Below are 27,122 nucleotides of genomic sequence, written 5' to 3' on the forward strand. Positions count from 1 at the left end.
CACAGAATTATTCCCTCCTTTACAACAGCAGTGAGAACTGCACAGGTCAGTTTAGTTCTTGTAAAGTATCAAACAGTAGGAACTGGGATTTATGAGTCCCACTCATTGCTCTGATGAAGAACAGTTTTGTTGTCATCACAATTAGACTGCCCTCAGTAAATCCTCAGCTTGCCTTGCTCAGCTGTCTGTTCCCTGCACACGCCCACAGTGCAGGACTGGCTTGGCCAAACCAATCCCATCTTTGAATAACCTGATTTTTAGTTTTCCTGCTATCCAAATTACTTTTCCTTCCAAGCCAAGCCCAGCCTGTGCTCCTCCCTGTGGGAGTGGTCAGTCTTCCAGCACCACTGCTCTGCTGTCCCTCAGGCCACAGTGCTCTGGGGAGGGTTTCTAGAGGTGAAAGCAATTTCCATTCACTGAGTACAAAGGGATGGAAAAGGCAAGGAATTCACAATTTCCCTAGGATAGAGAACAAGCAAACCACTACAGTTCTATTTATAACTCTGTGTTCTACAACACTGAACAGGAACAACAAATTTCAGCCCAAGTTGGCTGTGCAGATTTTCAATATCCTTGAAGGACATCACTCTATTCAGTAAGTACTAAACAGGCCCCAGCAGGGCTGTGGAGCACTTGGAAAAACAAAGGAGAAAAAAAAAGGAATGAACACAGCAGGTGAGATTTTCTAACCAGGAATGTAGCAGTTGCATGTAATAAAGCAAATATTTACATTAAGCACAATACAGCAATTTATTTAGATGCTTAAATGAAGAATACAAAGGGAAATAAAGATCACAAAATTATACATACTACAACAGTGTGTCATATATTAGATGGTATAAATGAATACAACACCTTGTTGGTGTAAACTAAAGATAAAACTAAATATCCAAACCCAGCACTTTGTCTCAGTGTGCTGCTTCAACACAATACACTTTTATACAGATCTAAAAGGTGTCAAAATTAGTAGCTGCAAACTTGTTTCTTGCATGTGATTTTTCTTTTTTAGCTTAAAAGATTTCAGAAAATGGCTCTGAAATACGTTTGTCATCAGTTGTCATGTCAAGGATATTCAGAACAAGAAAATTCTATAATACAACAGAGCCCAGATATATTTTTATGTTGCTGGCCTCTGGTTGGAGATTGTACAAGGTTATGTGCAAAAACTAAGTTTGTCAAAATTCATACTAGAGCAGTCTCAAGCTTTGCTAGGGAAACTAGATACAGCATTTATTACACAGCAGGGCAACACTAAAAAAGAGAAACAGATCTATGATGGGTACACAAGAACAGTTCCATAAGCTTCACTTGAATAGGTCTAAAAGACTGTACAAATATACATTTCAACTATTCAGAATGATACATGAAAAGTCCATTTCCCCAGAGTCTGCTATACAGGTGCACCGGGTCGCGGCCGCGCCGCCGAGAGGGGCATGTTGGAAAGACACAACTCAACATGGACAAGGTGAATAAAGGTTGGAAATGCAGATAAAATAAACCTCTGCTTTTCTCTGTGTGCATTCTGGAGCCACCAGCATATCCATTTCACATTAAGTTACTGTGCTCATCCCAGCCGGAATTCTCAAGCCAGAGCAGCCAAGAGCATCCGTCCAGGCCCACTGGGCCAGCAGTGGCCACCCCAGGCCAGGCCGAGCCCTGGGAGCAGTCCCAGCTGGGTGAAGCTGTGCAGTCCCACTGCAGGGGGTGTGGGGCAGTGCAGGCCGATGCCAGGCCGTGCCCGGGCCGCTCACGCCTGCTGGCTGCTCAGCTCCACGCCGGGCAGGCTGCCGTGCATGGGCTCGGCCACGGCGGCCGCCACGCCCGCGAAGGGCTCCCCGTCCTCGCTGTCCATCGCGCTGCTCTGCCACTCCATCTGCTGACTGGACAGGCTCTCCTCCATCTCCGATGTGTTCTTCCATTGCGACTGGTCCTTAGACCAAAACTCTTCTACTTTTCCATAGGAACGATTCTTCCACTTTGACTGTTCTTCATCGCTTTCGGATCCGCCCCCTTTGGCCTCGACAGCTGGTTTACTGCTCCCAGCATCTTCACTTTGGGAGGATTCATCTGTCCACACTTCTGGTTTTACTTCTGATGTATTATCTTCAAAATCTGAGACCTGCTGGGAACCAGGCCCACTTTCAGACTGGGAAGCTCCATCCTTCCATTCCACAGCATCATCCTGATCACCTTCGCTATCCGAAATGTCCCCTACCAGTTTTGTTGGTTCTTCAGTAGAAATAATCTCTTCATATTTAGAGCTTTCCTCTTGTTTTTGGTCAGATTTCTCTGGAGACTGTAATGCATTTTCTTCCACGATTTCCTTGGATATGCTGTCCTCGGGGTTCTCCCCTGTGCCATCAGATGTGGGTTTCCCACCAACGTCAGAGATGCGCTGACCGAAGGGACTACGGCTTTCGTTGTATTCCTCCTCTATATTTTCATAGCTGTCTGAGGAACTCTCATTGTCTTTTTCTAAGTTGATTTTTTTATCAACAGTCTTACTGGCATTGACTCTGGAGTTCTTTTCATCGTGGTTTTCGAACAGCCATTCAGCATCGAAATCCATTTCGTGTTTGACTTTGTTGAGCTCTTTCATGTTGAAGCCGAGCAGCACCCCGGGTTTGTACTTCTCACAGTCCCGAACACATTTCTTCCTTTTGTTACTGAAGTGAGAAGCGATATCAGATTTCCAGAGCCACAAACTGGCCGCCAGCTTTTCGATCTCTCTCCTCGTGGGGTAGGGTTGCTTATTGAAATATTTTGTAAGAAACGTTTTCCTGGCTTCATAGGAATCATCTTCGTGACCCTTGGGGTCCAGTGCGAGAACTACGGGTTCTTCAGGCTTCTCCTCAAAGCCAGAGGGGGAGTCCTCGTCATCCATCTTCCTTTTCTTCATGAGTGGGAACTCCACGTGCTCGTAGGTGCGTTTCACCGGCGCCACGGCCGGGGACTGTCCGAGCCGGGACGTGCCCTTGTCCTGCCCATTCTGGGTCTTGCCCACCCCTCTGCAGTGCACCAGGTGCAGCGTTATGGTCGAGGCCGTCATGTTACTCGTGTACACCCCGAGGCAGTGGATGCACTTGTAGGTCAGCTTCTTCTCCACGGGGTGAACTGTCTGGATCACCTGATGCCTCTCCCGTAGGTGATGTGCAAGAGCATCAGAGATGGGTCCTTTCAGGATTGAAAAGCACAGAGGACACAGAGTTTTCCCCACATCTTTTTTGTACGGCACTGCTGCTTGTGGAGAACTTTTGACGGGTACGTCGGACTTCTCCTGGATTTTGGGCTGTGGTTTTGGCGGAATGGGGGGAGTGTTCTGAGCATGGTAAGCTACGGATTCAGCGGGAGCATCTCGCAGGTTGTAGGTGGTTACAAGGAGATGTATGTTCGTGTGACCGCCCTGTTGCAACGTCAAGTCAAAGGTTAGAGTGGAATCAGTCTTAGGTCCCATTTCTTCGTCCACGTGAACCATTCTCATGTGAGCAGCCATCTTCTCCACGTCGTTGAAGGTGGAGCGGCAGTAGGGGCAGGACAGGCCGTGGATCAGCATGTGGTTGAGCAGCGTGTCGGTGGGCAGGTAGCGGTTACAGTAGAGACATTTGCTAGTGAAGTTGTGGATCTTCATTATGTAGTTGGCGACCGCAGGCACCTTCTCAGCCTTGTGCTCCTTTTCAAAGTGGACACTGTACACGTTTTCAGGGAACAGCTCGTTGCAGATTGTACAGATTTTCCACTTCTGTGTGGATGATGTATTGACAGAGGAAGGGCCTGTAGCAGCCACGGGGGATTTGGAGCCAGACTGGCCCAAAGCCCTGGTCGCTGCCTGTGACTGGGACAACGAGGTCTGTTTGAGCTGCGTCGAGGATAGCGAGGAGGAGTTGGCAGACTGCAGCGAGTACCTTGCTGAGGCCTGGGACCTCTGCTCCCCTCCAAGGGTGTAAGGCCTTCCATTCCCACTCGCTGAAAACTGTTTCATGGTTTGTGATTGCTGGGAAAGAGAAACGGGCGCGTTTCCACTGAGGCTGAGCCTCCCCCCCGGCTGCCCAACGTAACTCGGGGGCACTGATTTGACCCCGTAATTGTTCTGTTGTAGGTGAACATTTGACATCATATTCACTCCTGTGGAATTTAACGTAGGCTTTGGTATAGTGAGTCTGTTCATCATCTGCTGTGACGAGAGAGACCGGACACTTCCAGCGGAGAGGGCACCCATCCTCTGGGGGAGCCCCATAGGCTTTTTATCCTGGGGTTTTGGAGCTATGAGCATCAAAGGTTTAGACCTTGGAACCACGACATTAGTGTGACCTATCATTGCAGTGACCTGGTATCCGATCCGTTCGTGGTCTTCGATCACGTGCTGCACTAAAGCTTCGTAGGATTTCGGCATGAAAAGGCATCGTTTGCAGTGGATCCCCCCCTCCTCTCGGGCACCGGAGCTCAACGGAACCGCACCATTGAGGGACTTTTCCCCTCCCTTCGCTATGTAAGGAGCAGCAACGTGCTGAAAATGTTCCCTGTAAATGTGCTTTCGAACGATCTCGTAGAGCGGGTCGCGGTAAGTGCACTTCTTACAGTAATAAACAGCTTGTTCCACACTGTCAGCCTGCTTGGGTTTAAGGCTCTCGTGTTTGTTTTTATCTTTGAAAGTGCTGATGCCTCCACTCGGTGTACTGGCATTGGGAGCATGGAATATTTTAATGTGCGTTTCCAAAGTCTTTTTGTCTGCGTTGAAGGTACAGTAGGGACAGTTGAGGAGAATCCTGTTCTCAAAGTCTTCGCTGTGAACATTCCGGAAGTGGCTTTTGTAGGCTGAAAAGAACTTCGAGGAGAATGGACATGCACTGCAGCAAAAGGGCTTTGTCCGATAGTCCTTGAACAGAGAACAGAGCACAAACTCAATAGTGAACGGCAGCTTTTAGGAAAACAACATCCACTAAATATTCCCAAAACAGTGTTTCTAAACAATAGTCACGAGACCCCCTGCAACCATCCCAAACCTTTTCACTAACTTCTTCTCTCCCAGTTCTGGCCTCCTAAGAAGTTTATCATCTGAGCATACATGTGATGCGCCAGGAGGCCCCTCAAGAGTTTAACCATGACCTCAGCAGGCAGGGCTCACTCAGAAGCCTCTTTCCCACCAGTCACAAAAGAGCCTCTTCCCTGCAGCTGAGCTGCAACAAAAGGTTCCCCATAAGCTCATTTCTGGGGGAAAAGGCAAACAGGATTGTTTGAGGACAATGAGACTGTATCCAGATGAGATACTTCCCACCTAAATCTGCCAAACTCCTAGAGATGTAAGATGGATCTATAACTTCAGCTATTTCAGTGTCCTTATCCATTACACACTGTAATATCAAAGATGGAATTCAAAACCTATTTTTTGGTGAACAAAAGGATTTCAGCTTACCAAGACACAGACTAAGGCTACGCAAGCCCTTAAAGCCACCAAGCCTTTTCATTTTGATCAAAGTACAAACCTTATTTTTAAACCAACCTCGACTCAGGAAAAAAATTTGAAAATTCCACCCTTGCAGTTTCCCTGCAGCTTTTCCCTTTGTTACATTTAATGTGGTGCCAATGCAGTTCTTGTCAACTGATGCACCACAAACCAAAGTTTCACTGGCCTTAGAGGTGGCCACGAGCAACCTGGCACTTCAGGGGAGGCAAGACATGGAATTCAAATAGTTACAAACATTCCTCGTGGGTGTCAGAACAAGTCCTGTGTGCTGAGATACACACAGATCACGTGAAGGAGCTGGAGATCTGCACTGTTCCTTTGCACAAGGAAGCAGGAATATCTGCCTCTGGGCACCTGCTGGAGCCTCAGACACCTGGAGGGCTGGAGACAGGCCACAGCAAACCAACTAACCAACACCTGCCTCCTTTTATATTACAATTTTTGTTCTGGATTAGCTAGAAAAAGGGACATCAGTGTATTTTATGGAACAGAGTAATAAAGGGACATCTTCAGATTAACACTAGGAATCCATCCCAAGTCAGGTTCCCATTTCCTCTGAGAGCAATCCCTGACCTTTGACAAGAGGGATTGCTTTGTAGAGAGGATTCTGCCCTCAGTGCTGGGGTTACTCTGCACTGCACCATCAGGAGAGGCCACTGCAGCACACACAACTTGCTCTAACCAACATCAAGTATCATTTCCTCCTTCCACTTCTGGCTCAATTCAAATTTCCTTAATTACTGGCTCAGAAACACCTCAACCACAACAGTTCCAGTGTCACTGAGTTGCTGTACAGAACCAGGTATGTCCCAACCACATGTGGGATTACAGCTTCTGGAGCCCTTGGCTGTGGCTGCCAGGCACTCACAGTGACCGTGTACAGGGCAGCAGTGAGATGTGTTCAGTTCAACAGCTTCTGAAAGTGATGGAAACAGGGAATAAACCATCCGGGAAAGGTAAAAAACTTATCACTGACTGTATAAAACTGTTGATCTTTTGACAGGAAGGCTGGTGGAATTGTGCTAAGCATGGAAAGAGGTGGGAATGGGCTCTTGTGTGCAGTTGTTTGACTCGAGCAAGGTTTCTGGAGCCATCAGTTCTCCAGTACTGGCCACCCAGACTCCTGAGACACACCAGGATTATAACTCAACACAAAAATGTCAGAACAAAGCACACAGCTTCTTGCTGTCCCTTGAGCTGCCAACACAGGATGAACCATGGGGAAAACTGCAGGAAAAGCTCTTGGTATGTTTGTGAAAGGCCCTTCAGCACGAACCACCCTCAGACTCACAGTGTCAACCCAAACTCTTACCAACCTGGTTTTTCGTAAGCGATGGGTCCCACAGTCCTACATCCTCCCATGTAGTGTTTTTCAAATAAAAGTCATTAGGTTCAAACTGCTTAAAATCCTGGAAAAGGGGAAGATGGGAAGAGAGGACAGAGAGTCAGAACCAAACACCTGGACCAAAACCCTAAGCAATCCCTGAGCATTCCCTGGATTCTCCCTGGGGGCTGCTGGCAAAGGGCACAGATCATTAACCCAAGGCAGTGGTGGTGTCACACCTCCTCACAGGTGCAGAGCTGTGAATATTCTCTGCATCATAAAACACCTGAAGATCCATTTTCAGTACTCATCTCCTGATTAACCCAAGACTGTGGTTACATACTCATTTCAAAAGCAATCCTGGAGAAGAGTATTCCCAGACTCTGATGTTTGGGGGTTTTTGGTTGCTTGCTTGCTTTTTGGGGGATACTGGTGTGGTGTTTGTTTTGTTTGATTGGGTCTGTTTGAATTTAAATTAATTTCACACAGGAATTCAGATAAAATTTTTTAAAGCTGGACATGTGTGATGTCCAAGACACTCAATTCTTATTAAAAAAGTAACCTTATGAAGTACTTTGGCATGGAAGTCAGCAGCACAGAAGGACTCAAAAATAACATTTCCACTGAAATGAACATTGTCCCAGTTCAGAATTCTCCCCTTAAACGTGAGACTGGCCCAGCAAATTCTCCAAGCAGGAAGGACTGGCATTTCTTTCCCTTACACATCTCACTTCAGTGCTCTTCACAAGACACAGACAGAACAGCTAAAGCAATGGGTAATGTGCTGAGAGCTGCAAGGGGCTGTGGGGAACTGCCAAGGAAAGCTGCACTTGTGAGACAGCACTGATGGAGCCTGTCCAGGAGAGCAGCACAAACACCCTTCCCTTGTAGGAACTGACACAGGCATGAAGTGGTTCTTTAACTTCTGACCTGCTGTAGCATGGACTGACCCATCCTCTGCCCCCCCAACATCCCACACCGCTCCCAGTTCCTGCAGCATTCCTGGGTGTTCAGTACCAGGCGCCACTTAACGATCCACCATAACCAAAGAGAACTCAGTGTCACAAAATCAGTCACACAGAGCCTCAGGTGTGTCTTGGCTCCACCAAACCTTCTAATAAGTGTTTACAGGTACATTTAACCTCAAGTTTTTAATGAGCACCTACTTTGTGTAGAACTTAAACAGGTCTAAAAATAATGTCACACCCCAAATCTCTCTCAGTGCCCCTAACTGTGGAGAATTTCAGCTCTAACTCTTGGGAGGTGCCATACTTACTTCTATATGTTCTTTACAGTATTCCAAACCAATGTCACTAAGGATTTTTTTCACAGTTTTCCGGGCCTTTCTTAAACTGCCAAGGTTGTTGACAGGAAGTTGGAACATAGTTTCTATTGAAAAAGAGAGTAAGAGAAAAGGTTTAAATCAAATGTGTTTTGTCTGACAGTGCTGCACTTTTAATTATTAGTAATTGTCTGTCTCATTTCCCCACAGAACTCGTATCAGAGCTGAACCTTTAACTAACAAACTCTACATTCTGTCTGATTGTTCTTGGCTGAGGCTGCCCATAATGCTGGAGAGGGCACTTTAACAAGGCAACAAACTGATGGAACAACTATTGCAGGACTTTCAGTGCATCTGGAAATAACTTATTTCTTTAGAGTTTGTCTTTACAAACCCCTAAGCTGAAGTACTTCAGAACTCAAGTTTCTCTCCTGTGCATACGTGTTCTAACTGATTTGAAAACTGGCAAGGTGAGCTCCAAGGGTTGTGTCAGCCTTATAACCCAGGTACCAGCATCTCTTCGGTGAGAAAGATGCCCCTTGCACTCAGCTTAGGTGGGGTGAGAAATTAATGCTGCTTCCCTCCTTTACTGCACTTAGAGCTTTAAGTGGCTGAAGCTGTTCAGCAAAGATCCTTCTATGAAGAGGGGCCCTGAGAGCTTGGCCAGAGACCTTCAGAGAGCAACCACTGGGGAGGTACGAGGGATGGCTCAAACTTCTGTGTGCACATGGAACTGTCAGCTACACAACAGGAGCTGCTCTTTTCCTCTGCTCTCCCCATTCCCACCCCTCCTCTGGTATCAGGATTTCACCTGCAGCTCTAACACTGCCCAGGCCTCAGACACTCCCTCTGTGCAGGAGGGACCCCGACTGCTCAAACAGCGAGGGTGATTCATGTCAGCCTTGCAGAGCCTGCTCACTCTGGCCCAGGGAATTGTTTTAAACCCTCATGAAGGCCTGGGAAATAAGGTCTGATCCGAGTTTCTGACTTCTTGTTATTGTGAAAACTGACTCAGGCAAATCAGTTACTGAACCCTGAATTCGAGGTTATGGTTCTTTATCAGATTTCCTAATCAAATTCTGATTTATCCACATGGCCACTGCCTCTGACTTGTATTAAGAGCTATTTCTAAAGGCACACAATGGCAGAGAAGTTTAAAAACCACTTTCAACATAGGTAAGATGTTGTGACTGTTCTGTGTGTGAGGCTCTGAGTAGGTTACTCCAGAGTTACAAGTTCTGCTCTCTTTTCTCCCTGGCCTTGCCCACACGGGGTATCAGTTACTGTGTGAGCACCTCTGGGCAGAGGCTGCATCCTGTTATTTCTGCTATTGCTTAACATGCCTTTGGATCAAGTAAAATAAAAATAATACCATTTATGTCAAAGTACAAGCACATAAATGGTGGAAAATTTGAAACCAGTAATGGATATCTATCTTGCAAACAGGAATTTGTACTGAGAAATTGCTGTATCAAAAAAAATTAAGACCACAAAGAGCACATTTATTTGTTTCAGGGCAATTTTACAATTAGTTTAGTTGCTTCAACAAGTAGAACAAAAATCTCGCTGACTAAAAATAATTTTGCTTTAATTGTAAAAACAATGTCTAATACAGCCTAAAGTGAGCCAGGTCCATGTTAAAGACAGAAAGAGTAATTGAAAATATTTAACAGCAGGGCTGAGGGTCACCAATGTCAGTTTTGTGAAACATTAGTAACAAATTGGTTTAAAAAGATTCAAACCAGATTTGACTTGTGTGATACTAAAACTTCATTAACAGGACACAAAAAATAGCACATAGTGCACAGAGTGGTTTTATCCCTAAAGAAATGAGAAGGAATATTAGAAAGGAAGTATGCTTCCTTAACAGTCTATTCCAACTCTTCCCTCACAGAACTGGAGCTATGGCTCTCAACTCTGAGCTACAGTCAAGTCACACAAGTCTGCTTTCAAAGCAGAGCATGAATTTTTTTTTTTCCCAAACTCAAGAACAGCCATTTATTATAAGTTCTTGCTGCTGCAGGTCATAGAGCCAGAGTGAAAAATGTTAATGTAGCCAAGAAATGACTCGTGGCTCTACCAGCCCCTGCTCTCTGAAGGCAGTGGGATAATGTGGCTCTCTCTGGACTGCACTGGCTCAGTAACCCCTCCAGGCACTACCTGCAGGCTCCAGTTTAATATAAAAAATTCTGTGTAGCAGCACAGTCAAGTGTGTTCAGGATTTGAATTAATGTTTTCACGTGAATTTCAAATCCAAGGAGATAATGTCCTAGAAATTTTATTCCAGAAAAACCCAAGTGATTAGTATGAACTGCAGAAACAGCAGTGCATGAACCAGTCATGGGAAAGCTTCTGGCAAGCCCTGCTGTTTTCTCTAAATCCAGGTCCCCACTTCAAGAACAAACTCCTTTTGCCTGCAAAGAAACCATTTCTGGTCTCACCCCAGTCAGTGCAGAGCTTGGCTTTGGGAAGTGATCACTTGTAAACTTGAGTCAGCCACAAGTCTCAAATAAAGCTTGTTAACAAAAAAGTGACTTCAGCACAAAATGCCACTAAACTTCTTCACCAAAGGAACCAAATGCTTCATCTTAATTACTGTGTCTAAACACGCCTAATACACTGTGATACAGAAACCCAAAGAAAAGCAAATTATTTAGAACTGCCTGAAAAGAAGATCTCTGGTCTCTCTGCACCAACCTCTTGCCTCTGCCCTTTGCCTGCCTCATTGAAGTCTTAACAAGACAAGAAACTCCAGGACCTTCCTTTCCCCTGCATCGTAACAGAGGAGAAAATTAAATCTTCACATCTGAAACCTGAACTTTTACAGATCAGCTTTTAAAATCAACCAAGTTCTGCTTGATGGTTGAATCCAACTCACCTGATCTAACAAAAAACCTCATTCTCAAGCAAGCACAGTTCATCTGATTAAGGAAATTTCTGACTATTTAATCACAGTCAGTGGAGAGCCAGATATTATTGTAGTTTGTGACTACAAAAGCAGCTTTTAGCACCTCCCTTCATTTCTATTTAGAGCAGTACCTCCAACTGTAATTGCACTGTACACAACCCTCTGCTGGCACCTCCTTGGGTGTGGACATGAAACCTGCTGGGATTGAGCAGCATCTCCAACCCCCAGCCAGACACTAATGCTGTTCTGGAAACGAGGGATGCTTTGTCTGCCTGAGGTCCCTCCTGTCCCACAGCAAAAGGCTTTTCCTCTCCATCCATCCCTAACCTTGTCAGCCACGGTGGGCAAAGTAGGGGGGAAATGGTGTAACACCTTCAAATGCTCTCAGGAGCACTGGTGTGAATAGTCAGGAAAAAACCATCATTGCTGCTTAGTTTTAGGAACTTAACAGTGCAAATCCCAAGAACAGGAAACCAGGACTTCTCATTTCTATGGCATGACAACACACAAAGGAAACAAGGTCTAGCCCCAAATTAGCCACTGTATAGCCACAGAGCATTTTTAACAAACCCCAAACTCTTCACTACTTTTTTTTTTAAAACAGATCTTAGCATTTAGACAGACTTTCAGAGACTTCCAACTCCAAATTACCTCTTCACCACTTGACTTACTAGCACTTCAAATTCCAGATGGAAACAATTGCAGTCTCTATTCTAAAAACACCCAGAATGTCTGACACATCCTCCTGTTACATTTCTGATTTTTAAACCAGTTTTAACATTTAATAAACTACCCTCACTGTACCAGCTTCAACTGGCCATGCAGTTCAGTCCTGACACATACCAGTTACCAAGGGACTGGAACCACCTAAGAGCTGAGTCAAAAGATGAATTTAAAAGATGACTGTGCAATTATTTGGAAAAATTACTGTAAAATACAGTAACTGCATGTCTGGTTTAGTCTTCTAGGTTGCAACAGTGAATGTTATGCTACATTTCTCTGTCAGGGCAAACAGCCCTGCCTCAGGAGGGGTGTCCTGATCTCACACCCAGCGCTGCACTCCCACCTCACAGGAAGGTCTGCACTCAGAGCCAGGGGAGGGACCACCAGAGGGAAAAACACCCACATCCACCAAATTATCAGAGGGGATAAAAAAGAGAAAACTCCCACCCGTCTTTAGACCCCAAAAGATCTTTCTATTTTAGTGTAACTAAAATCTTAATTCTCCAGTGGGTCTTTTGTATCTTGGCCCTCAGCAGAGGAGCTGCTGTGCATCTGCTGCCTTTGATGCCCTCAGGTATCAGGTGTGGGGCTGTTCCAGCTCTCACTGATGAAAGGACTGAGCTTCCCACGTGCAGCTTCACAGCACCCACAAGCCACAACACTGCTGAGATTCTGGGAAAGGTGCACCAGTGGCAGACAGCCTTTCTCCCTCAACTGAAATCTTCAGCCAGTATTCACAATCTGCCCACTGTGTTATTTGCAATTTTGGACACTATTCAGGGTGCTCACTAGGCTGGGTTTATGTTTCAGCTTTGGTCCAGTGCAAGCAGCAAGCACAGTGTATTTCTAATGTCATGGTCTGCACAGTAAAACAGTGTTTTCAGCAAGAAATAAAGACTAAAGAACTAACCTGCAGGAAGAGCTTGCTGTGCAAAGGCACCATGACAGCACCACTCTAGGTTTTCTAGAAAACCTACTCTAGGTTTCCTTCTCTTTGTGCTTAACTGGAAATGACACCATTTCCTGCCCACACAGGACACCTCCCATGACGAGCAAGCACAGAACGTGGGTGACCTGAACATTCTCTGAGGGAGAGTCTGCACCCAGCCAGGTTTGGAGAGAGCACTGCTGTGAAATGGCAGGTAAAAACCAGTTATGGAATTCCCCAAAAGCTGGACACAAACCCCCCAGCCCCCAGTGCATTTTATCCTGTTCAGGCATCCCAGACCTGTACGAGGACAGGGATCCTGAAGCTCTTCAGTGGCCACTGGCTCTTCCCAAGTGCCTGTTCATCACTGGCACAACCAAGCCAGTGGAATCCTAGACTCTAATGGGACTAGAGGAATAACTGGGAAGTTCCTGTCTGGATATTTCATTTATTTCCTTCAAAAGTGTCATGAACATAGTTCTAAGTTGATCTGAGTTCCCAGAGCAGAGCAGTTAGAAGAAGCAGTCAATCAAGAAAAGGAGAACTACAAAAATTAACCTTTCCTAGTGAGTACTGAGTGAAAAATATGAATGAAAAAAGGAAGTGCAAACTTTTTTTACACACATTTAGCAAGTTTCTTGACGTTCAGTTTCTTTTTACCAGCTGATGATTCCCAGTCCTACAATAAAAACCTCACAGGAACATAGAGGTAGAAAGCTGGAAACTCCTTTTGAGAGCGTTTTCCCTCACAATGAAATATATAAAGTTACTCCTAATAAGCAACATCTACCCCTCCAAGCATCCCTTACACACTAAGTTTATTTTTTCATAGAATCTTCACAGAACAGTTTGGGTTGGAAGGGACCTTAAAGCCCATCCAGTGCCACCCCCTGCCATGGGCAGGGACATCTCCCACTAGCCCAGGTTGCTCCAAGCCCCGTCCAACCTGGCCTTGGACACTTTCAGGGCTGGGGCAGCCACAGCTTCTCTGGGCAACCTGTGCCAGGGCCCCACCACCCTCACAGAGAGGAATTTCTTCCTAATGTCTTCAAATTTCTTCTTTTCATCTCTTGAGCTGCTGCTTCATAAAGGCATTCCATGAAATTCACACTTTCATACAACTTATGCTGAATAACTGACCTCAGAATAGATCTGTCCATGCAATTACAACTCTCTTAGGGACATTATTAAAAAAAAAAAAAAAAAAAGCATCAGTTTTACCTTCTCTTATGAGCTCATAAGGTTGACCCTCCCTTTCCTAATGCTCTCATTTACTCCTATTATGAAGACTGAGAAAACCTGAAGTTTTGGGTGATCTGACACCCAGCATTACCAATGGCACTGCTGAACAAAGCATTAGGTGTGAGCATGTGTGCAAACAGGCAATTGGATAAGCAGTGTGTAAACCCAGCCTCTTCTGTCCCACTGTGACTGTTAGTTTACATCTCCACTCACATCAATCTTATTACAATCATCAGCAATGTAAGAACTCTAGTTCATTAAAGCAACATTTCTGCACATGCTTATAAACCAGAACTTCTCTTACTCTCTCTTTTCCCCTCTCCCCATCATCCTCTGCTGCCTCAAAGGTCCATCTTTTCGGTGCTCCTTCCCCCTCATCCTCCTCCTTTCTTTGCTGGTTCTTGGCCTTCTTGGTCCTTACCTCGCTCATTTTCCCTCTTCTCCTCTTCCCTGTGCCAATTCATAGCGTCCACATTCTTTCGTCGTTCTCTCTCATCCTGTCTCCACCGCTTCTTGATATCTTTGTCCTTAACTTGCTCATTTTCTCTCCTCTTCTCATCATCCCTGTGCCATTTTATTGTTTCAGTATTTTTCTGTGGTTCCACGCTTCTTTTGAGATAGTCTTGTCGCCTCCTCCTCTTTTTTAACATATCCCTTTCCCTGGCACGAGCCTGCTTTTCTTTCTGGGAAAGAAAAGCTTTACGGGGCATCATGAGCTGCTGCTGTACCTGCAATAATATCGTATCCATGGAATGACACACTATACATGCACCCAGCCAGGCACCACCACCAACACTCCAAAGGAGTCCACACTTCGAATGCTAAGCCAGGACAATGCACTGCTTGTTCTCTCCCCTGCACAGCCCTGGCTCGCTCCGTGTTGGATGAGGACAGGCACTGCCAGCTCCAGGCACCACCTCACCGGCCCCTCTGCAGCACCGGGAAGGGACCCCCTGGAACCCTCTGGAATGCCCTGGAGCCCCAGGCCTGAGCACTGACATTTCTGTGCCCTCCTCATGACCCCTCCCACCGAGCTTTTAGCAGCCCCTCGGCATTGCTGCACCCAACTGAAGGAACAGGCTGCTAGGAGAGCTGGGAAGGAAACTTGGGAATGGTCAAACCTGTTGCCTCCCTTAGTGGAGAGCTGCACTGAACCAAACTTAAAGGTGCTCATTGATCTTTTTCAGACCTCCATCTCCACCCAGTTTGGTTGAAAATGGCTCCCTCTTCTCTTGGCTGGGAAGAGGGATTAGGAGACAAGCCACAATCTGAAAAATTGTGTAAGCTTTGTTTCCTGGGGAAACCTGGCCAAAACATTAACTGCAGTTAATGACATAAGTCCTGACTCATCTACTCAGACTTCCTCCAAGTATGTTATGTCTTGCTATTCACAAGAACAAAGGGAAAAAAATGAGACTATTTACTTGGAGTTTCTGCTGACAGCATTCCCCAGGAGTGGGGCTTCTTGGGTTTGGGGTTTTGAAGTTTGAGTTTCTTGTTTTTAAAGAGGTGCCAATGGAGATTACACTTAACAAAAGGTTTTACTTTTGGTTATTCTCTGTATTCACCCAACACATTCATATCTTCAAATGTAACAATGTTAATACCTGTGATTTTGAAATCATGGAGAACAAAACAGACCCCAGGAAGAAGTTATATCATTACAAACAACCTTAAAATTCCTTTCTGTACACACTGAGCAATGCTTCAGCAATGACAAACTGCAATTGTGGCCCAGGTTTGAGGGTTTTTTGGGTTTGTTTTGGTTGGGCTTTTTTGTTTAACTTTTGTTTAGAAGAGAGATTTGCAGAGGTCTAATCAAAATGAAAACTGCAGAAAAGGACAAAATTACTAGATTAGAATACTTAAGCAAAGCCCAAAACAAAATGAAACAAATGTACTTTTAAAATTTAGCTACCTTTTGGAAAGCACTTGTTCCCAGCATGCAATACTCCATCTTTTTCCTACAGAAAAAGCAATGTTTCAAACCCTTATTCTAAAAGCTGTTCCTTTCCCCTACATAAATACCCCACCCCACACACTTAAACCCTCTCCTCTGGTCCATTGCCTTTGTTAGCTCTGTATCATGATCCCATGGTTTTCATTCCAATAATTCAACCCCAAATTTCTTAATATCCATAATACTAAAAGGGAAGGGCTGCAGCAGAGTCAAACACCATAATCAAAAAAATGCATGCAGTTTGGCAACACATTAGTACAGAAAATTCAGATTATGCTCCAAATTACTTCATTAAAAGGTGTAGGTAGCTCTCTACCAGACAGCCTCGGTTTAGGTATTAAATATTTGGGAATAACAGTTGGCATTAAAATCAGAAAGCAACGAGAACCCAGGATCAACATCCTCAGTGCAACCCAGACACTGCAAACCTTCACCAGGGTTTCACTTCTCTGTGGGCTGGGTGCCAGGACATTACTGGTGTTTACTCGAGCAAACTTAACTCATTCACTTTTAAACGTACATTATCTTTACAATTTGATCAGTAACCTGATTCAATTCCAATAACAGCATGAATTAAATTGGAAGTAAAACACACGTCATGCAAATTATTCTCCCCTCTCCCCCACCCAAGGCAAGTACCAACATTTAAATTTGTCATTTAAAAAAAAAACCCTTCAGGGACTAATTGTTATATTTTCTTTCATTTGTTTGTTTTGTTGGTGGGGTTTTTTTCCCCTTTGGCTTAACTTTTCACAGTATTCTTCCCTCCCCTCCCTTTATACAGCCCACTTTGACAGACCAAGCTACAGACAAATGATAGAAAATATCTTAATAAAGAGCATTTCAGCTGAATTTCCAAAATGAAACATTTCAATTGAGATTCAAATATGTAATGTCAGATTCCAAGGAATAACTTAAAAGGACATCCAACTTGAATTAAGTATCTTTGAACTTCCCTACCCCAATTCAGAGGTTTTCCCCCAGTTTAGCATGGCATTACTTCAGGCAGGCTGGTCATTTCCCTTGCAGTCAGAACCAGCTTTCACTTTTACTTCTGATGGTTTTAAACCAACAGAGGGGAGAAAATTTTAACCCAGGAAACTAATTAATCTGCAGTGAAGCTGCCAGACTGATTGAGCCCAAACCCACCACCCCTCAATTTCTCTGGAGTTCAAGCTGGTGTTCCTTTTAAGTTCAAAACATCCAAACCTCAGAAGCAAACAGTCAAAACTATCCTTTCTACTATTTTTTGCCCATACTTTGTCAAATGAAAATCTCAACTCTTCCCCATCTATTCAGTACATATGATGAAGTATTTACCTCCAAAATTGATGGTGCTTGGGCGTCTCAGACTCATTGGACAAGTTTCCTGCAAAAGCCTCCAAAGCCAACTCTCTTGCAGGCCGCCCGCTCAGGGGGATGTGGCACCTACTGGGGGAGCCCCCAGCCCGGGCACAGGAGGAGGATCATGTCCTGCTGTACAAAACACAGTGGTAAAGGCAAAGGTAAGAGATGTGGTAAGGGCAATCTCACACTGATAATGAGCCATCAGTGCTCCTTCCAAACCACAGTGCTGCTCTGAGTGCAGGTCACAGGGCTGCAGCTTAAATAGCAGATTGTGCTGGGTGGTGCTGCCTGAGGAACCATGAAGTGCTCAGAGTGCAGTTCAGGCACCCAGTGCACAAGTGCAGCAGTGAACAGAGTGGGAATGCTCCTCCTCACACTCCAGCCAACCTTCTGGCTGAGGGGGTTCAGAGCTGTTTGCACCACCCAGCTCACAGCTGCACCCTGAGGGACACAGTGAACACCCACAGCAACAGCACTGCCCTGGGCTCTCAGCACCACCCACAGCTGCACCCTGCAGGGCTGAGGGACACTGAAGCACCCACAGCAACAGCACTGCCTTGGGCAGCTCATTCTTCCTGCAAGGGTCCATACAAACAGGCCCCACCTTCAATGACCAGACTATGGGATATCAAACAGGGGTCAGTCACAGCCCTGGGGACACACATTCCTCTGGGAAGGAATTTAATTCAGATTAGAACTCAATTACATTGCTAGGAGGAGGATGGGAAGTTCTAGGGAATGGCATGTAAATGATCACACTTCTGCTGGAAGACTGATCCCTCTTCAACTCCCATCAGCCATGGACAGAAACTCAGTTTTGAACAGACTGGAAACACAAGACACAACAGCAGCACCACAAAATCTGGAACAGCCAAATCTAAAGTTCATAAAAGCAAAACTTGTTGAGTCATTTAGAATTACTTTGCCAAGGCATAAAGCAAAATAAATTGTTAGATTTTAATCTTTTCATTATTCAGACAGAACATCCACAGCTGAAAGTACAGATTGCTTTCTTTGGCAAGTACAGTTCCAACACAAGACATTAAAACGTTTTAAGAAATTAAAAAAGACTAAATTCTTAAAATGCTTCACGCTGAGGCAAAACTGAATATTGCATCTGCTTTAACAAGAGCACCAGCCATACCTTCAGACAGGTAAGGATGGATGACGGGTGGTTGTTTCATACTGAAGTATTTTCTAACTAGAAGGTAACTTAGTGCCCACGTGCCTCTAGGAAGCCCAAATTATCTCTCTCCCATGGAATCCTCCCTGCAGAAAGCACACTTGTGGGTGAGGACCCATCAGCCTTGAGAGCAGATCAGTGACAATTAGTTTATCAGGCTGATGATGCTGAGCTCAGGGAAGCACTTCATCCCATGCTGGGTCTCCACAGACTGAGTATCATTGCCCTGCACTGTGTGCTGACAAGGATCCCCAAGCATCTGGCATTTCTGACTCTATATAATCCAAATTTCTTTTATTTTAGCCCTTATTTTGCAAGTATTTTATCTAACAGCCCAACACAGGAGCAAACATCAGAGCTGGCTGCAGCTCTAAGATCCTGGGTGAGATGAAACAAGACTTGGTTTCTTGATACTGTGCTTTTTATCTCCCTATTCCAACTGCTTTTAGAATAAGGCAACTTTTAACAATTTGCCCAGCTAACTACATTTAATAACATGCTCTAAAAGGCAGCCATGAAACAGATTTGCAAAGAAGCCTGGTAGTGCAACACTGAGTGAAATCTCTTAAAATACAACAAAAATATGCAAGAAAATGAACCTGTGGTTCCCACAGCAACAGAAAAGCTGCCTCCCTGTGTATGCAGGTTAAATGGTGCTGTGTGGAATGATGGTGTGTAACACTCTATATTCACAGGAGGACAAGGATGGCCTGTCCCTGGGACTCTGGGACATGACAGTTCCAGGACAGCTGAGCAAGGAAGAATGAGAGCCAGGAAGCAGAAAGGTGTCTCAGGGAAAAGCGAGCAAGTCAAAAACACCAGGAGTAGAAATACCAGGGAGAACAGAGAAGTTGAAAGAACTGAAGCTACTAAAAACTCCCTTGAAAAGGTGAGAGTTGCAATTAAATCTCTCTCCTCCCTGCACTGAGTGACTGAAGAGTCAGCTCCCAACACATCTATCGCTGCCTGACTTTGAGCATTTTCACTTTCTTCCCTTGGACTCTTCCCTTTTCACACTATTTAAGCATTTCTGGCCTAGTTTTCTGAGGGCCGTGCACCCACACTCCTGTGAAGGTAATGAGATTTGCAGTTTAACAGCACATCTGAAATGCCAGACAACTCAGGGCTCATTTTTCCAATCCACTATAATCCTGGAGGGAGAGTGTTTTGTAACAGCAGCATTTTGAACTGAGAGCACCTCCTCTCAGCCACTGCAGCTGGAAGGTCCTGCCCAGGGAACAGGATGGTCCTGCAGCTTCCAACACACCCCAACTCCAGTGGGGAATTTGGGATGCACAGCTTCAGGTCAGACACAGCACTTCAACCTTAAGCAAACGAGCCCCAGCCCTTCAGCTTGTTCCTATATCCAAGGTCCTTTAACCCACATCTACATCCAAAACAGGACCTATTGAAAAGATATGAAAAAAAAACCAAACCAACAAATCAAACCTTGGGGAAAAACCTGACGTTGTTTTAAAACTAAGACACCTGGAACTGAAGGCAATCAACAACTGCAAGTTGCTACCTGGTCAAAGCACTGCCAAACTCACCCAGCACTGTGCACCTGACACCAGCTCCCATCACAGACAAACACACCATTTCTTAAAAGACCCTTTGTCAAAAAGAAACATTTAAAGAACATTTCAGAGATTAAATCAGCTATATCAAAAAAAAATTCAAGTTGTGTGTCAAACCAAAAGGACCATTTCACACCCTTCTCCTGACATCCCATGTAAACATGGCTTCAGGAGAGGAGATGAGTCCATCTAAAGTGTGGTACTAAAACACTCCCATCTTATCCTCTGGAGGAAATTCGAGCCTAAATCTTTATTGTGCTGTTTCAATGGCTATAGGCAATTTTCAGCAAGGGTTTATGAAACTCTGGTTTACATCTCTTTTTTGGTGCTTGCTGTGTCCCTTCAGCTCTTGCACTAAGAACTCTCAACTTGTCATCACAGGAGAAACTTCATGAAAGACAGCTGGAGTGAAAGGAATTGATAAGGCTGATGTGTCTGTCTCCATTCATTCTTTATTTAAAGGTTAAAAGCCCACCTTCTGCAGCCCAGCAGACAGGGATCTCCTAAGTCATTCACACACTTCTCATTCTTGCTCAATTTCTGGAATTTTCCACTGGAGCCCGAAGCTCCATCTGGTGGGTGTGGACACTCACTGCAAAACTGAGCTGGAATTAACTGTTTCCTCATCCACTTCTGTTCAGTGGGAGTTCTGGGCACTGTGGCACCTCTGTGCCCCACCATGAAATCCAAAATGGTCACATTTTGATTGCTCTGAGAACCACAACTCCTCATTTCTGCTCCTGATGAACAACTTGCTTCCCTACACTCTGCTGGGAGCTCCTCCTGGGTTTTTTGATTTGGGTGACATAGGCTGAGGTGTGTCAAAGGATGTGCTGTTGCTAAATCTGAGTGTTTTCTGAGGGATCTTTTGAACACACATGACAAAGCCCACATCACCACCAGCAATCTACTGCACTCTGAGAAGCAGTTTGAAATTGTGTCCATTCTCCAGGGTACAGGAAATCCTGAATTAGAGGCACTTGCAGCTCAAGAATTAGGCTTGCACAACTGCTGCCATCTTAAAGGATATTTTTGTGCCTGTTCAAGACCTCCAAAGATAAATGTTTATATGCATACAGACGTGCAGTAAAATCAAGATGCAACACACATACTCAATAGGAGAGCCTGGCTTGTTTAGGGCTATTTCTAAAAGATTTGGGTGTGAAATGCAGCAAAGCCTGCACATCTTGCTGAAATTTGAAATCGAGAGTGGAGATCATTGAAGCACAAAGGATATTATTTGCTTACACCATTATATCCACACTTCAGTGATCAGGAAAAAAGGCTGCATGAATATGCTCTACAATTGCAAAATAATCCTCATCTAGATTGTAGCTAAGCATGAACAATCCCAGAATAAAAATTATTTTGGAAATAGAAGAATGGTTAACGAATGAGCAGTTACTATTTAAATTAAATCAAGAATCACCTTAAAATTTTCAATGCAACGCTCGCAAAAACATCTGTCTAATTAAACAAAGCGGCACAGAAGTCGCTGTAAAATGTGCAGGAACAAAGCAAATAATCAATATACATGTAATTTATGACTGGATTACACTGACTGTGAAACTGCAGCCAGCTTAGACTGCAAGGGAAAAGGGTCCCCAGCCTTGTGTGTCATGTTTCCTGACATCACCACTGTGTCAGCAGCCAGAGCAGAGCCCCATCCAGCTGAAAAGGAGTGGTCTGGGGGCAGAGCAGCTCCTTCACTCACCACACACAAGTGCTGGGCCTGGGCCAAGCCCCAGGGCAGCAGGAACAGGGCTCATGGCAGCACAGACACACACACAGGTATTTACACCAGGAGGGAAGTGCAGCCTTGCTGTGTCCTGCCCAGCAGAGGCACAGCCTGTGTGCAGGGGCAGGGCAGCCCAGCGGCACAATGGAGCACACAAATACTTTCACAGGCTCATCCAAAGCCCTGCCAATCCGTGCTTTCTCAGACAGCAGATACATCAGCTATTGAAGGGATCTCGCCAACTGGCTGCATGGAGTATTTAAAGTGTAAAAATAGTCAGGGAAGGAGGTTGGTACTGATTGTTTTTCCTCTGCCTTACACTTCACACACGCGATGCACAAATGCTGGCATTACAAGATTGGGTAAAGTCTGTAAAGAAGAGCTTAAAATCAGTCTTACCACTTCACATTTCTTACCTCTTTCCCTTTCTGTCTAAGCATAGCTCCCAAGTGCTCCAGCCCCTGCCTACATTCCAGTGTTAATCCACCTCAGCTACTGCTGTCCTCCAGCTGACTCAGGAACCTTCCACAGGCAAGGCCTTCAGAGCAGCAGCAGCAGCAGCAATGGGGAAACAAAACAGAACAGAACATCACAAACTTGAGCTGGACCAGTTAGGAAGGAAAAAAAGCATTTTAAGACCATTATCTTGCCCACTTAGATTCCGAGAGCCATTTTGTCCCCTCACTGTTGCTGCTATGAATCTGCACCACCAACAGCTCCCCTGGCCCAGCTGCAGCACCAGCACAAACTACCAGAGTCACAGCAGAGATCAGTGCACAGGAGAGGTGACCCGGGGTGAAAGGGAGCACTGCTGGGGGCTGGGACAGAGGAGGGGAGCTGGGGCAGGGAACAGACAGCAAACTGAAGCCAGAGCAGGCCCTTTCCTCCACCTGAGGGGCTGCATGGGCTGAGTGTTTCTTCAGGGGACAGCTGCTCACACAGCTGCTTACTTTCTAATTCTTATAAATTGTTTTAGACACTACTCCAGAAGTAGATATTAAATGAAACATTTGGCAACATGATCTGGATACACCTGCAGGTGTGGGGTGTTCACAGGGTCAGCTACACAGGCATAGGCCAATAGTCACTGTCATTTTTCATCAAAATAATCTTTAATGCCTCCTTAAAAAAACCTAACATCTAAGGATATAAATGGTGGCGACTGTAAGTGACTCACTGCAGAAAAAATGATATTTACTCCATTCTTACTCAAAACCATCAATTGCCACACACATTCAAGAGCACTACTGTGAGATCACAGACACTAAATTCAAGCCTCCTGTTTGCCTTTTGAGAGCTGCAGTGAAGCTCTGAACAATGCAGCTCTTGCCTTGAGGCATATGGCCCTCAGGTAGATAAATAAGAGCTACACCCTCTCGAAAAATGTCTTTATTCAAATCTAGAACATGTATTTGATTTTTAAACCAGATCTAAGTTCTTCCTGAAAGCTCAAAAGGAACAGGGCAATTTGGCCATCCTGCCTAGGAAAGCCAGGGCACTCTTCCCCAGTGTGTCAGCTGAGGCAAAACACACCTTCCACATATGGAAGGTACAGGATTTCTTTTTGAGAAAACTAAATTAACATGAACAAGAGTGCTTTTCCTTCTAGTGCACATACAGATTCAGACCAGCACCTCTCATTCTCATCTCCATCTCTTACACTATTAAGAACACACTTCTATCAGCAGATCTACTTATATGGGCAGGACTACCTCCACATTAACAATTATCCTGTTACAATTATGCTCATAGAAACCATATCCTATATACCTATATAGATATAAATCTAGGCAGAGCAGGTCTTGACTTACTATAATGAAAATCTCCTGTGCTGCTTGTTCAGATGCAGGCCAGTATAGTCAGCTGCTGGCTTTTTAAACAAGCCTGTTACAAGCACCTTAGAAAACACAACCCCAGTAAATGCAGCATGGTTAATACAAAACCTCAGCTGAACTAATGATTTAAAAAAATCCCCCATTTTTTCCCCTGCAGATAAAGCAGCTCCAGTGACACCTGTGACACACTGAGCAGCTGCAGCCCTGTACCTGTTCCCTGCCTCTCCTGACACCCAAGCCCCACACACTGACACTGGTCCTCCTCACATCTGACACTGGTTTGTTCATTCCCAACCTAAACCAACTTCGAGTAGTGGAGCAAAGACAACTTTCCCCTCCTGAAAACACCACCCCACAAAACACACCCCAATAAGTTTCCTACAAAGCTGCTAAATCTGATTTGCAGCCACCTCAAAATAAACACATTAACCCAGGAGCACTGCCTTTGCTGCACAAAACCATTTGTTTCAATTGCTTTCTTTGCATCAATCAAATCAGCTGCCATCTTAATAAGAAGCTATAAAATATACATTTGGACTGTATGACTTCTGACTACTGATAAGATTCTGATATGTTTCTGTATTCCAGGAATGCTACGGTAAACTTTCACATTTGCTTTCAGTGTTTACTGTTATTATGGAGTGGTAAAGCTGGGTTGGGAATAATCTCCCATTATTCCCTCTGCAGTGTGTGAGCACAGCTCACCTTCCCCAGAACACGGGAACACGCTCACCTACCATCTACCAGCGATTCAGTCACGGCACAGGGAGTTTGGGACGCACCCAACAAATGAGGTTTCATACTATTAATGCTTAATTAAAATGCTGTTGCAATATAACCCTGTCAGTGACACACACCAGCTCTGGAAATGCTCATGGGCACCTTCTGACAACTGGTAACTTCTACCCTACACACACAGAAACACCATGAAGTTCTTGACCTCCTCCTGAGGAGCACACACACCTTCCTAGGTGTGGTGATTGTGCAGCTGATGGTTAATGCTGCAGGGCAGGAACTTCCCAAACCAGCCAAGAAGCTACTCTCCTGTGAAGGCTTTTCATTCCTAAGCACTATGAGCAGCAGACACTTGTCTGTCCTACCTACAAGCAAACCAGGCACCTTTCACCCTCCTCATCTCCCACACTTCCAAAGCATCTCCCTCCTACACCTGAACACAAGCTCACAAGCTCTTCATGACAACAGAGTTTGAAGCATAAAGAGTGGTAACCTAAGGAGATACTTTCTACGAACCTGTCTGATGGATCATCACTTCAAATTCAAAACAAACCAAGATTTTTTTAAATAATGGGGCACAAACAACGTATCAGTTTGCAATAATCTCAGAGCTATCCCCAGACACTGGGAGCAATTCATTTCTGTTGGAGACCAAAAAATAATTCTTATGAGCTAATTAAAAATGATATTGATTTGAGTAAAGGGCAGCATACTAGAAAAGAAAAAGTACAAAGCCATTTAACTTAGTTTTACTTTTGAAAACAAGTTATTTGTCGTGTGAAGTTTAAGTATTTGCTGTAATAACCTTCAGAAAAGGTAACCACTACGTTACCATTAGGTAACCCATCAGCATCTGGTGCAATTCTTCTTAACAACAGGGTGTTCCTCTGGTGTTGTCTCTGGCGAATGTTTGAAGATTTCAGCACATATCATGGTACATGTCCATGTGCTGACAGCAAAGTACTGCCCAACATCTGCAAATGCACATCTGCACAGGAACCAAGCCTGGGTTTGGTTTGTTATTAGAAGCACAAAAAAAAATCCCCTGCTTTTCTGTTTCTCAAGCAGGCTGGTCCATCTTTCTCACCTAGAAGGATGACAACTTGTGATTATGAGTTGCCAGAGTCCTCAAATGAAAGTTTTCCTGAGACCCTGCAGGAGGAAGCAGTGCTGGGGCACACACAGCTGAGCCACAGCAGTCAGCTAAGGTCGGTCCGTGCTACCCTGACAGGCAGCAATGCTGTGTCTCCATTAGCTCACACCCTGCACCTCCAACAGAAACAGAAAATAGGCGTAAAAATAAATAAAAACACAGCCAGCAAAAAAAAAACCCAACTTAAGAAAAAGGGGTGCAGGAATAAAAACCTCTTTCACACCTACCAAACGCCTCAAATACACCCAATAAACAACGAACGACAACACCTCCAGGCACGGGGGCTCTGCCCCGCGGCCCCAGACAAAGCCCCCCGAGGCTGGAGGAACGCCCCGCGCCGTGGGCTGGGGGCTGCAGCCACGTGCCCGAGGGCTCGGCGAGCGAACGAACCGCGAGGCCCGTCCGGCTGTGACAGGGCCCGCGCCCGGTGCCCCCGTTCCTGCCCCCCCCGGTCCCGGGGCCCCCCCGGTGCCCCCCCGCCGCAGCGGGGCCCGGCGCGCAGGGCGCCCTCTGGCGGTGCCGCCGTGCAGCGCCCCGGCCTGGCTGCGGTGGATCGGGGGGGCCCGAGTGTCCCCCGCGGGCACGGCCGGGGGCACCGGGGCTGGGGGCACCCCCGCACCGCGCACCCCGCGGGGCTTGCTTTGGGACCCCCCCGGGCTGCAGCCGCCGCGGGCAGGGGGTGCGCGGCACGGGGGTGTCTCCCCGGTGCGGTGCGAGGCTCCGGGGGTGGGTTCCCCGCCTTTGTCTGCGGAGCGGTGTCGGTAACTGTAGCCCGGGGCAGGGGCGGGTGAGGCAGCGCCGCTCCATCCCGCGGCTGCGGCTCGGGATGGCAGCGGCGGATCCCGCCTTTTCCCGCGGGCACGGACCCCTCGGCTGCTCCCATTCATCGCATCTGGCCCCGCTCAGCACCGGTGCAGCCGCACCCCGGGATGCTGGCCCGGCTGGCGCTGCCGCTGCCCCGGGACGCGGCCGTGCGGGGAAGGGAGGCGGCCGGGCTGGCGGCGGGGCGGGAGCAGCGCCCGGTGCCCGCAGCCGCCGGGGCTCCTCAACATGTGTGCGGTGGGGAGGGGCCGCCGCCAGCCCCGCAGCCGGCGCGGCGGGCAGGGCGCGGGATGCCCGCGGGAGGAGGAGGAGGAGGGAGGCAGGGAGGGGGCGGGCGGGCGCTGCCCCCGCCCGGGTCGCCCCGCGGACCCGCGCTCGCACCTACCTGAGCGGGCTGTCCTCGCAGCGAGGGCGGGCTGGGGGGGACGCCGGACCCTCCCCGGCGCCGCCCGGTCCCGAGGCGGGCGGGCGGGCGGAGCGGAGCCGGCGGCGGCGCGGGGGAGACAAAGGGGGGGATGTTGGGGGGGGGCAGTGTGCGGGGCGGGCGGTGCGGGGCGGCCTCGGGGGCGGGAGCGGCGGGCACTGGTCCGGGGGCGCGGGGCGGGGGCGCGGGCGGCAGGCGGGGGCAGCGCCCGGGCCCCTCAGACAATACAGCCGGGTCCCGCTGCCCACAGCTGCCCGGGCCAAGATGGCGGCCGAGAAAGAGCGGAAGTGACGCCAGCCCCTCATTAGCATACGGGACTCATTGTCCGGCGGGAGGGGAGGGGGCCGCGCCCCGGGGGGGGCGGGGGAGCCCCGGGGGTCCCGATGGTCCGGCCCCGCCGCGCCCGCCCCACCGGGCGTTGACACGGCCCCGCCGCGGGGGGGCCCCCGCGGGGCGCGGCAGGGCGGCTGCGGCCATGGC

General features: G+C 46.8%; 1 protein-coding gene across 7 annotated transcripts; it reads right to left on the minus strand.

The window, feature by feature from the left end:
- Positions 1–725: 725 nt before the first annotated feature.
- ADNP (activity dependent neuroprotector homeobox) lies at positions 726–26,929 on the minus strand. 7 transcript variants are annotated; one of them, XM_051802720.1, is made up of 8 exons: positions 26,604–26,928; positions 22,090–22,211; positions 17,149–17,301; positions 15,787–15,832; positions 14,290–14,596; positions 8,062–8,174; positions 6,778–6,870; positions 726–4,873 (listed from the first exon to the last, which is right to left on the minus strand). In XM_051802720.1, exons 4-8 carry the CDS (start codon positions 15,823–15,825, stop codon positions 1,748–1,750), a joined length of 3,678 nt encoding a protein of 1,225 aa, XP_051658680.1. In that variant the 5' UTR covers positions 15,826–15,832; positions 17,149–17,301; positions 22,090–22,211; positions 26,604–26,928; the 3' UTR covers positions 726–1,747. The 7 variants fall into 7 exon arrangements, with proteins under 7 accessions (XP_051658680.1, XP_051658681.1, XP_051658682.1 ...); XM_051802721.1 differs by lacking the exon at positions 26,604–26,928 and adding an exon at positions 25,331–25,506; XM_051802722.1 differs by lacking the exon at positions 15,787–15,832.
- Between the last annotated feature and the right edge of the window lie 193 nt (positions 26,930–27,122).

Source organism: Manacus candei, unplaced genomic scaffold, assembly GCF_025592945.1.
Source record: "Manacus candei isolate 608988 ecotype Guabito, Panama unplaced genomic scaffold, ASM2559294v1 h1tg000057l, whole genome shotgun sequence".
Classification (NCBI taxonomy): domain Eukaryota; kingdom Metazoa; phylum Chordata; class Aves; order Passeriformes; family Pipridae; genus Manacus; species Manacus candei.